Source organism: Thunnus thynnus, chromosome 20 (assembly GCF_963924715.1).
Source record: "Thunnus thynnus chromosome 20, fThuThy2.1, whole genome shotgun sequence".
Lineage (NCBI taxonomy): Eukaryota > Metazoa > Chordata > Actinopteri > Scombriformes > Scombridae > Thunnus > Thunnus thynnus.
The window spans coordinates 6903462-6915547 of record NC_089536.1 but is presented as its reverse complement, the minus strand read 5'-3'; the positions used below and the strand labels follow the sequence as shown (position 1 = coordinate 6915547).

At 39.1% G+C, this 12086-nt stretch overlaps 1 protein-coding gene across 1 annotated transcript; it reads left to right on the top strand.

Annotated features, from left to right (window-relative positions):
* Positions 1-23: 23 nt before the first annotated feature.
* Positions 24-10523, top strand: acsl5 (acyl-CoA synthetase long chain family member 5). Its single transcript, XM_067576983.1, has 22 exons — positions 24-143; positions 1277-1368; positions 2100-2268; positions 2448-2556; positions 3302-3366; positions 3465-3566; positions 3680-3779; positions 4222-4400; positions 4556-4588; positions 4677-4728; positions 5202-5275; positions 5426-5503; positions 5639-5773; positions 5907-6041; positions 6125-6220; positions 6653-6725; positions 7568-7656; positions 8156-8272; positions 9163-9306; positions 9397-9498; positions 9845-9916; positions 10359-10523. Exons 3-22 carry the CDS (start codon positions 2113-2115, stop codon positions 10494-10496), a joined length of 2049 nt encoding a protein of 682 aa, XP_067433084.1. The 5' UTR covers positions 24-143; positions 1277-1368; positions 2100-2112; the 3' UTR covers positions 10497-10523.
* Positions 10524-12086: the final 1563 nt, after the last annotated feature.

Here is a 12086-nt window from a genome sequence, read left to right as displayed (position 1 = left end):
ACCTTTCACACCTGTGTGCAGTTTAAGGTGCTAATGACTACAGGTGGGCAGATTGTACATTAGTGGTGTTGCTGGCTTCAGCTGCTTTTCCCCTGGAGATCCCTGCTCAGACTGGCCTCAACAATCTCTGCTAATCCCACCAGGTAACTTTCAAAGCTTCTCCTAATGAACCTTCATCTCACTGCCCAGCAGAATCTAATCATTCACACAAAGCAGCCATGTTAGAAGTTTAGCGTTGTGTTTGGTTTGGTTTGCTAAGTAAATACATGGAGTGGGTAAATGTGTTTGTCAGAATGTACTGATCATACCTGTAATTCACCTACAGGTCTAAATGTGTCTTTAGATGATTAGACTTGAAAAAATAACTCATCTGAGAATTTCACAACAATTCCTTGTTTTCCCCTCAAGGCCTGTTATCATCATTTAGGATTTACAAGCTTGGAAGTGAGATTATGTAGCTTTTAAAAGATTAAATCTTCCTCTCACAAATGAAAGCATGAATTCATAAGAAAAAAACATGTCAATGCACTGAAGGTTTTCTTTGTTACTACTTTGCCTTACTTGATCTGGTTTGACCTTGATCTGGTAGTTTATTGTTAACTACGTTATTGTTTGCTAACATCAGCAAACTTGGATATTGCCGCATAACTAAGTCAGTTTGCTGTCTTTATGATTGTTACCGTTACATGTTAGTCTTTACCATCATTTTGTAATTTTTTAGTGTTCACAGTGGCTGCTGTTGAGCAAATGTTACATAGGCTGTGTTGGAAATCACTTTGTATTTACTAAATACGTTTTTATCTACCTTCTGCCATTTTGAGTGAGTAAACTTACTGTATTTTGCAGTCAAAAATTGCACAGTTCAAACTCTGTTTTATAATTTGTGATCTAATGTGAGGTTCAATTTCACCTGATCTCTCTTGGTTTAAGTAAAGTAAAGAAGTAAAACAGACACAGGAACGAAAGGTGTTTTTGTTTTTTTAAATTATCAGGCCAAAATTCTTTTTAGATGGGCATTTTCATTCAAATCAGTGATGGTGATAAAATTTTGATAATGGTTGGATAATGATTTTAAGAAGCTTAATGCATTGCACAATACACTCTTTAATATTACGGCATGTGATCCTGATCAGTTTTGATGCCTGTGCTGTTTTTTTTTTTTTTTTTTTTCTTCTTTTTTTTTTTATCAGTGATAGTGGCCAAGGTTCAAAGGTTTCTTTAACTCTGTCAGGCTGGTTTTTTTATGAGTTGTCATTCTCCATGTATCACGCTTCAGAGCAGAGGAAGAGGATCTGCTGTGCACACACACACCACATACCTGCCTGTCAACTGGGAGCAGGGTGGAAGACCTGAGAAGACTAGCGGCAGGTAGGTCGCCAATGTAACATTTGCTGTGACATTGGTCATTTTAATCAATTTGCTATGCTGTCAAGGTCCATTCTTACTGTTATTGGATTTATCAGTGTTGTACAGCAGCCAAAATATATTTTTAAAGTTTTGTCGATTTGTGTTTATAATCCCAGATGCATACTGATGTTTCTCACTGTTAACAAGCAGCAACCTTTTCCTGTTTGTTTATTCTTACTTGAAACCCTAATTGCCATACAAATGCTATGAAACATGCTTGATCCCTCTTAGTATTTTCTCAGAAAATAATTGACCTTGACCTTAGTAGTGTTGACAATTATGATACTGGACCCAATATGTATCAAAGGTCAAAACTTAATGCATATAGAAGGTGAAACAACTCCTTCAGATGTCTCTATCTCATGCAGCATCCGTTCAACAGTTGTTCCACAGATAATCAGTGTATGTCAATACTCAAATATTTTGCTGAGTCTACTATCACTGTGCTTTATACATGCACTGTATTGTTGATATTCTGAGCTTTTAATGGCTAGGACTCTTATCTTGAGTGATTAGGAGTAGTGGTTGTGAAATGTTGACTTTGGCCCCGAGAGACGATAGAGTGAAGGAGCTCAGTATTGCATAATAGGAAAGTCTTGAATATGGCATAGTTTGACTTGGTTATATTTATCAATTAACCCATATCAAAGGGATAAATGGCTAAATAATATCCCTATATTTTTCTGTCCCAGCAACCATTGCACCATGGAATTCCTTTTCCAGTTGCTCTTCTCCCCTCTCCCGACCCCGGCCATCATCTCCCTGTTTGCCCTGGCAGCTGCGACCCTGTTTTACCTCAACACACGACCCAGTCCCCTTCGGACCCCTGCTGACCTCAACAGCCAAACAATAGGTATCAAGGTAAAGAGCGTAAGGCTGTCTGTATATCCAGATGCATGCACAAATGTGTTGGCGACTGAGCATGCTTGTTTTCCTACAGTAATGTGGGAATTGAAGATGGAAAAATGAAATGTTGAAATTTTACAATGTGAGTGCAAGACTGCTGTTCATTCTCCGATTCTTATGCTTCACATCCTTAGGATGGAGCAAGGAAGGCTGCATTTCTTGATAACAACAACCTGATGTCTTACTACTACAATGATGCCCAGACCATCTACGAGGTTTTTCAGAGGGGACTGAAGGTTTCAGGTGATATAAATTTTCTTAACTTTCTCTAATTGATTGCTCTCAGAAAATGGGCCTTTATGCTATCAGCCTCCTATTAGCTCTTGTATGTAAGCAATCTATTTAAACTTTTCCTCCCTTTTTTTTGAAATGAATGGCTATGGTAAGGATAGAAATATGGACGATGCCAAGGATAAAGGTTTCAAGTAGGAAATTGATTGTGTCATGACTTAAACTCAAAGTATTTTAAGGTGTGTTCTCCATTTTTACATAATCTGACTTGAAACTTATCATATACAGTATAAGACATTTTAGATTAAAGGAACAGTTTTTGTAAAATGTGCTTATAAGCTTTGCTGGGAGTTTGATGAGAAAACTGAGATCTGTATGCTAAATATGAAGCAACAATCAGACGCTTAGCTTAGCATAGAGACTGAAAATAGGGGTGGAAACAGCTAGGCTGTCTCTGTCCAAAAGTACAAAAAACACCTTGAAGCACCTCTCAAACTCACTAATGTTTTAATTTGTACAGAAACTGAAGTATAAAAATGACAAGCAGCATTATGTACAATTTCTTGGCTGGTTGCAGGGATCAGGAAATAGTTTGGCAAATAAACATACAAACTGTTGTTTGTGGCTGTGGCTTCATATTTAGCAGACAGACATGAGTCGTATCATTCGTCCAAAATGCACTGCTGTGGCGCTTCATTATTGGTTTAAATAACAACTGCAATGTGAGTTTGATGTTGGTCCCGTTTCTCATTTGCAGGTAATGGACCATGCTTGGGCTACAGAAAACCAGGAAAGCCATACCAATGGCTGAAGTACAGACAGGTAAAACAACACACAACACCCGTCAACACATTTCCACATGGTGAAGTTAATCTGTTGTGAATTGCAGCTGACCTTTCCTCCACTTCCTCTCTATGAAGGTGTCCGACAGAGCCGAGCACCTGGGGTCAGGGCTCCTTCATAAGGGTTTGAGGGCACACGCGGACACTTTTATTGGCATATTTGCTCAGAATAGACCTGAGGTAAGTGAGGGGATAACTGAGTGAAGTCTGTTTGTCTGCTGTTGTAAAGAGAGCATTTTTCACTCTAACTGACCATAACTTTGCTGTCTCACTGTTTCATGGGTCATTTGCAGTGGATTATTGGTGAACTGGCATGTTACACGTACTCCATGGTAGCAGTTCCCTTGTACGACACACTGGGTCCTGAGGCTCTTGTATTCATTATCGACCAAGGTAATTGGAGCCTCTCTGCCTTCTAATGCTGCTAATTACAGAGCCGAGTCTGAGTCCAGTAACTCAACGGGGCCCACAGGGATCTGTGTCGAGTGTGCTCTAATCTTTTCTCACTTATTTATCACACCCACTCCTTCAATCTGTGCTTCATTTTGCTTTTGATTATCTGATCACTTCTGGACAATTTATCACAAGACAAAGAACATGACTATTAACAGTAGGTTTACTGTTTTCAATACTACTGCTTGTCTTGCCTTTTTTTTTTTTTATAAATCTTGTCTTTTATTCTGTTAATCTTCCTGGCTGAAACAATAACATAATAATAACTTGGAACTTAATCTAGTGCATTTGCTTGCCTCATAATATTAGCAGTACTTGTGTCAACTATGCTACTGTTCTGTCAATTTTACTGGTAATACAGCTTAAATGTTCTTCTTTTCAGCGGAGATCTCCACTGTGCTTTGTGACAATCAAAACAAAGCAGAAACACTGCTGCAGAACCGGGAAAAAGGCCAGACTCCGGTTCTCAAAACCATCGTCATCATGGACCCTTTCAACTCCGAGTTGGTCGAGCGCGGAACAAAGTGTGGCGTGGACGTTGTGTCCATGCAGGATGTGGAGGTAATGCATGCTAAACACAAATGAGTGGTAACTGTTACTGGTGAGTCACTGCTTGTGTTTATACTGGCTTCACTGTTTTACAGCTGTACTTTCCACTAATGCTGTTTAGTAGAAGCACAAACATTGAAAACATGTTCTGTCTCTCTGTTCTCCAGGCTCTGGGGAAAAGTAACCATCAAAAGCCAGTTGTAAGTTTGAAAGTGATTACATAAATATATTAGAAACAAAGGCTGAGATTCATTAAGATGCGTGTTAAAACTGTTCTGTTGTCAACAGCCACCAAAGCCAGAGGACCTCAGTATTGTTTGCTTCACCAGTGGCACTACAGGTGATCATTTTGCATTTTTTGGGCTTTTATGTCATCAGCAGGGTATGATTTGAGAATTGTAAAAGACGCATTTCAAAGGTCATGTAAAATCATATTCATCCATAATGTTTGAGATTATACAGCTCATTCTGTGCAATCATAACCGACATAAGAGCAGCCATTGTTCCTTTTTAGCCATGCTAGGCTAGGGATGGCAGTGTGGGTTGGTTGGTCCACCATTTTGGTCTGACTGTATGAAATTTCATGGCAAACAATTAAAGTTGATATTTCAGACATTCATTTCCCCCTGAGGTTGAACTGTAATAAATTTGGTTATCCCCTGACTTTTCATCTAGCGCTTGTCTTATAGTCAAAATAATCTCTGGTTTTGGACCAAATGTCTGCAAAACCTCCTTGTGTGGTTCTAAAGTATTAGCTGAAATGAATTTTGATTTGTAAGTTTTAAAGGTGAAATATTTTTGTGCCTCTCTCAGGAAACCCCAAGGGAGCAATGTTGACCCATGAGAATGTGGTCTCTGATGCTGCAGGTGTCCTCAGAAGCTTTGAGGTACGTGTGAGAAAAATGAATCCTTGTGAATGTTTCTTTTTTTTTTTTTTTTTTTTTTTTTAAATTTCTAGTGTGAGAACTCAAAATATTTTGTGTGCATGTGTCTTGTAAATAAATCGATTGCTAACAGAGCCTCTGTTCGTCTCACAGACGTCAGTTGTTCCAACTACAAAGGATGTCAGCATTTCATTCCTGCCTTTAGCACACATGTTTGAGAGAGTTGTACAGGTGAGGTCCCAACTCCATAAGAACTTGATCAAAGATGATATATGGATTTATGAATACAAACATTGTAAGCATTTTTATGAATGCCACTTTTTTTTTTTTTTTTTTTTTTTTTTTTTTAATTTTTGTTTCTTGTAGACCGTGATGTATGGCTCTGGGGCTAGGGTGGGATTCTTCCAGGGCGACATCAGACTGCTGCCAGATGACATGAAAACCCTGCAGCCCACCGTTTTCCCAGTAGTGCCTCGACTTCTCAACCGTGTCTACGACAAAGTTAGTGTTTTGTGTAGAGACACAACAGCCTCCCTCTTCCCTTTACTCATACTGTTTTCAACATCAACCTAAAACGTCTTTACTTTGAGAGCTTTAATGTTCCTTTCTTGGGGGGGGGAAAAAAAAATCCTAGGTTCAGACTGGAGCCAAGTCGCCTTTCAAGAAATGGCTGCTAAACTTTGCTGTGGAGAGGAAATATGCAGAAGTGAAGGAGGGCATCATCAGGAACAACAGCATATGGGACAAGCTCATCTTCCACAAAGTCCAGGTACTGCTCCTCTTCAAACTAGATGATATATTATAGAGAAGGAGGAAACTCACTAATTGGTGCGTGCTTAACCTTCAATCTAGGAGTCTCTGGGAGGACGTGTGCGGATCATGGTGACAGGAGCAGCACCCATCTCTCCCGCTGTTCTCAACTTCCTCAGGGCTTCCCTGGGTTGCCAGGTAATGCACAGCTATACTCTTGCTGTACTGTGTCTTCACAAATTTGTTTTGAAGCAGGAAGTGTGTTAGGCACTTGACCTTCAATCCCACTACAAGGGATATTTTAGAGATCGAAACTTATTGCTTTAAGAAAACTAAATTCAGGTAACCAAATGCAGTACTTTCTGACCTCTAATCACCCTTCTTTGTAAACTATCTGGGAGAGGATTGAAAGAGAATCTGGTGTTGACCCAGTTTCTAAATCTGTATGACATTTGAACCTTGGTAACCTTTTTTTGGTATTCTGCAACAAAACAACAATACAGTACTGCATGTGTTTGGGGGAGTAGAGATTGCACAACAGTGTCCAGCTGGAATTGATTGCTTCATGTTGTCATGATAACCTGGTCACACTGCCCTTACACTCCTCTGTTTTTTGATTGGTGCTCTTAGATCTTTGAGGGATATGGTCAGACAGAGTGCACAGCCGGCTGCACCTTCACCATGCCAGGAGATGCCACTTCAGGTATGTAGCTCAGAGGTAGCCTGACTTCAACCTCAACTGTCACATGTTTTCTACTTCCATGTAGACTTGGACCTGCTCCTTATGACTTTCATTATCCTAAATCAACTTGTTGGCATGTTTTTAAGGACTAAAACAACTTTTTAAGATTTCAGTTTTGACAAGTAATGCTGACAATTCCTCAAAACGACTAGAATCAATAAGTTTCATAATGTATCAAATGACAGTGTGTAATGTGAGAGGCGTCACTAGTAGTGATGACCCTGCAAAGAATTATCACCAGATTCCCCTCAGCTTCATGGAGCTTTACGAGTTTCAGCTCATTGTTTAGCTGTCCAGCTGCAACTTTACCATTGTGGTTCACTCCGAGCGCTCTCGTAACCTCATTTTCAGTTGTGGTGTTTTGTTTTTGGAGGAAAAGCTCTAAAACTGTACATTACCTGCTCACCAGATGTCAAACAGACACAGTTAGTTAGACTAGCTGGTGAACATAGTGGAGCCTTTTAGCAGTTTAAGAGCCAGATATTTCCCTCATTTGGTAGAGAGCAAAAACAGAGCTAAAAGGAGGGTGAATATTGGAGTCACATTCACCAGATGGACAGAAACATGACTCCAAATGCAAGATAATGTTGCTTATTTACACATCCAGATGTTACAGAGAAACTGTTTGCTAACAAGTTCAACATATCAACTTAAAAGATGAGGATATGCCGGTGTTGCATACATAACTTGTTTCTGATGCCCCTCAAGTGGCCAAAAAAAATTGCCTTGATGCAAATTTAAGATTAAGTATTTCAAATGACTGTTTACATGTTGTCCAAAATGTTCTGATGTGTTTACCACAGGACATGTTGGTGTGCCTCTGCCTTGTAATATTGTGAAGTTGGAGGATGTCGAAGAAATGAACTACTTTGCATCAAATGGTGAAGGGGAGGTAAGTTTGCGGAATGTCAATGGGTGGGGTGGGGGGGAAATGACGATATTCAAATAATTACAAGGTCTGAGAGAAGTTAAAAGAACAGGATCAAACTCAAGTGCTCCGGTCGGGTCCCCAATAAATCGCACACGTGTAACCAAAACTTTGTTTATCACTAATGCTAGATTGGTAGGAGGGAGTGTAACTTGACGTATTTCATGTATCCCTTAATAAAACTGGGTTATTTTGATGTTATTTGAGGTAACCTGAGTGAAAACTGGGCAGAAGGTTCATGATTTGTTGTAATATTAGTGTGAATTGCTGCATATTTGTGGAGAACCAAATGCTATACAGTGAACCAGTCTCCTAATTCAACTGAGTCACAAGTAAACGGCATAAACTTGGTGTTAATCAAGGATCAGGATAATGTTTTACTTCCCCAATTTTAAAAGCTTCAGGAATACAAAATTGAGTTCACTGGTCTCAGTTTGTATTGTTTCTTGGTGGTCTTTTCCAGGTCTGTATCAAGGGTAGAAATGTGTTCAAAGGGTACTTGAAAGATCCAGAGAAGACTGCAGAAGCCTTGGATAAGGACGGTTGGCTCCACACTGGGGACATCGGAAAATGGCTGCCGGTAAGAACCAAAACCCAGATAACAGGAAAATGCCAGTGTAATTTTTCCCTCCAGTAAGTGTGAATGAGTCGAGATCTGTTCAAAGCTCATCACTGACAAAGTACAACCACAGACAGCTCTGTACCATATGCATAGTGTTTGCGAATGCAGCCCTCAAGTCATTCTTCTTTAAGTTTGACAGGACCTGAGAGGACTTGAAGTGCTGCAATTTTACAAGAACAGTTTGGAAATATAATTACTCTCTTTTGCTTGCCAAGGGTAAGATAAGAAAAGTGGCATTGATCTTATCCATTATAACTCTTGGCAAGAAAGTGAATAAGGTTGGAACTATTGCTTAAGGAAGGTACTCAACTAATTACATATAGTTTAAAGATAAAGTTTGACACCTTGGCAAATACACTTACTTGCTTTCTTAAATGAGAAGATTGACCCCCCCTACATTTGTACATTGGATATAAAGCTATAGCCTTGAAATGGTTAGCTTAGCATGAGGAGTGACGACAGGGAGAAACAGCTAGCCTGGCTCTGTTGAAAGGTAATAAATCTGCCTACCAGCACCTCAAGGTCATGAATAACAAGTTTCCCTTTATTTCCAGTCTCTGTGCTAAGCCAAGTTGGCTGGCTGCTGGTTTTAGCTTCATATTTGGCATACAAATAAAAGTGGTATCAATCTTCATCTCATCGCACATAAGCGTACAGTATTTCCCAAAATATTGAACTTTCCCTTGGAGATAGTCCAGAGATAATCCATGTGGAAAACTATGAAAATGCTTAATGTTCAACCTTCAGAGATGCATTGCTTTGATAATCGTCTTGGACTTGGACATGTTTTTTTAGTTCTTGTAACAATAACATTCACAAGTTATTTTCCCAATCTGTGTTGTGAATAGAGTGGAGTCCTGAAGATTATTGACCGGAAGAAGAATATCTTCAAGCTGGCTCAAGGAGAATACATAGCACCAGAGAAGATTGAGAATGTCTACGTACGAAGTGAACCTGTGGCCCAAGTATTTGTGCACGGAGACAGTCTACAGGTAAATCCAGCATCTTTGCCATGTATAGGTATACAGTATACACACACACTGATCCCTCTGATAACACATTACTTTGTTCTGTGTCTGTAGTCCTGCTTGGTTGCAATTGTAGTCCCTGACTCTGAGGTTCTGCCGAGTCTTGCCAAGAAGCTGGGCTGCCAAGGCTCCATTGAAGACCTCTGCAAAAACACGGTAATGTTTCTGTCAGATTCCCTCTCTAGCACATGTGTAGGAGGGCATTTCTTAAGTTAGACAAAACAAACTAACACCAGGCAGATACTTGGGGATCCTGGGATATTATAATACAGAGTCTGTCTTCAAGCTTCAGTAAAAGATCTGTAATAACTGCAGTAAACATGATCATTAACACTAACAGAAGCCAGTTGGCGTAGAATCGCATGCTTGCTGTAAAACCCATAAGGCAGGATATCTGCAAATAGTTGAATCTTAAAAGTGGAGCAGAGCAGTGAGTCTTTTTAGCTAAAGATTTTTTTTTGTTGGAATACTTCTAACAGTGATAACTTTTTTGTGTTTGCAGGAGATTAAGAAAGCCATTCTTTCAGACATGACCAAACTGGGCAAAGAAGCAGGACTGAAGTCTTTTGAGCAGGTAACTCCTTCACATGAATTCCCCAAATGAAACAACTACTGTATGTGTATTGAATATACATGTCGGCCATTATCAGGATAACTTGCAATTATTGGTAATTGCTCAGCAGTCCAATGCTTTCCATGATGAAGAAATTAACCAAAACAACAAATGAATATTTTGACTCAACAGAGTTCTGCAGGAATCTGCTTTCCTAGAGCTAATAATATTTGAGCACAAAGTTTCTGGTGTTCACTAAACCTGACTCAGTCCACCCTCTAGTGGTTAAAATGAGCAGTTAAATTAATGAAGACATAACTGTTTTTCACAGTGCAACATTGCTTTAAAATGAGACTGTCCTGTTTTTTTGTTTTGTTTTTTTTAAAATTCAGTTTCCATCCTGGACATCCAAATGTAACCTTGTGCACCTTTTTTCTTTCTTTTTTTTCCCTACCTTATCCAGGTGAAAGATCTATACCTCCACCCAGAGCAGTTCACCATTGAGAACGGCCTGCTAACTCCCACGCTCAAAGCCAAGAGGGCTGAGCTCAAAACTCTTTTCCAGCCACAAATTGACAACCTTTACGCCAAAATCCAATAAATGGAACAAACCTACACCACCAACACATGTACTTTTGGTCACGTCTTTTTTTTTTTTTTTTCGGGGTGGGGGTGGAGGGTGGGGAGCAAGTCATTGTAGAGGCCTGAGTCACCTGAGACAAAGAGGTTCTGTTAAACTCATCTTCCTGCAAAACAAATAGTGCAGTGCAGTCTGGCCTCAGCTGGTCAGACAAATTGGCTACAACCAGAGTGAATCATCCTTTTAACAGACCCAGAAACTGGGTACATCAACTCAGTTTCACATGCTTAGAAAGCACTTTATGCGTGTGTTTTTATTGAAAAGCACTGTACCTTGTGTGACTGGTTTAATGTGTCAACACTGCCCTCATGTGCTACGGTAGAAACATGCTTTCTATCTCATGCTGTCTATCATTACTGTAATAAACTGTCAGTGTGTATCAGTACAAGAAGGAATTAATGGAAAAATACAGGTTTAATGTTTCACTTAAGTGTTGTGAATTATTTACCAATGAAACACACATGGTTTACTGTGTTAACACTATAATGGGCTTATAAACTGTCCAGGGAGTCTCCTTGCCCTTCACCTACTGCATGCTCGTATAAACTTTAACTCCCATATTTTTTAATCTTTATCAGAGCGTTATTTGTTGCTACACAAATATTATGAAATTTTGTGATTTTTTTTTTTGTCTTATTTAGCAGTGCTTTTGAAACACAACTTAAGATATTTCCTACTTAGCAGAAATCGAAATTAAAGTGGAAAAATTAAATTAAAAAAAAAAAAAAAGTAAATGTGACTGAAGGGTCTTTCAACAGCAACCATGTGCAATGCACTCAAACGAAACTCTTAAAAGCTCAGTTTCATGCCTTACTTTAAGTGTTTGGAAATGGAATTTTATTTTTTAAAAATTTACTTACACTAAATATACATACATTGACAAATCATAACATGGGGAGAACAGACGGAAAAACAGAACAATAACAGCACTATGAGTAGGACAACACAGGGACAGGTACACAGGTGGGAAGGCTGGCTAAGATATAGAACAATGTATTAAAAAAAAAAGTAGAGATTGTGAGACATAGTGTTGTATAAAGATTTACAGTTTGGAAAGTGTTATAGGACTGACAGTATGAGACATGGAGATACAGGCAGTAGAAGAATCAGCTCTCAATATATTTTAAGAATAGTGACGAGAGTGTAGGTTTGGCATCTTGCATAGTAGCTGGCTTTCAACTTTTCATGCAAACATATTTTTTTTCCATTGGCAGGCATACAATTCCACTTATTTGAAGAATAAAGTTTCCAGTGGTAATTATGATCAAACATGTTTATTTACTACAGCCTATTTTGAGGAAATCAAACAAACCCAATTAAAGTCAAATCACTGTCTCAGAACTTTGTCTCTAATTTCACTATAACTACACAGTTCATTCCAGGAAACTTCAAGGAAATTATTAGGAAATAAAGGTTTGGTTGGAATAAAAGCTTGAAACTTACCTCTCATGTCCCATGCAGCTGCTGTACCTCTGCTTATGGGGTTAAAAATAAGGCTGCAACTAACTTTTACTTTCATTATCGATTAATCTGCCTACCGATCGACCAATG

Coding starts and splice junctions, on each gene's coding strand:
- acsl5 (XM_067576983.1), top strand. CDS start 2,113: ATGGAATTCCTTTTCCAGTTGCTCTTCTCCCCTCTCCCGACCCCGGCC. Junction 3,367..3,464: donor AATGGCTGAAGTACAGACAG/GTAAAACAACAC, acceptor CTCTCTATGAAG/GTGTCCGACAGAGCCGAGCA. Junction 6,726..7,567: donor GCCAGGAGATGCCACTTCAG/GTATGTAGCTCA, acceptor TGTTTACCACAG/GACATGTTGGTGTGCCTCTG.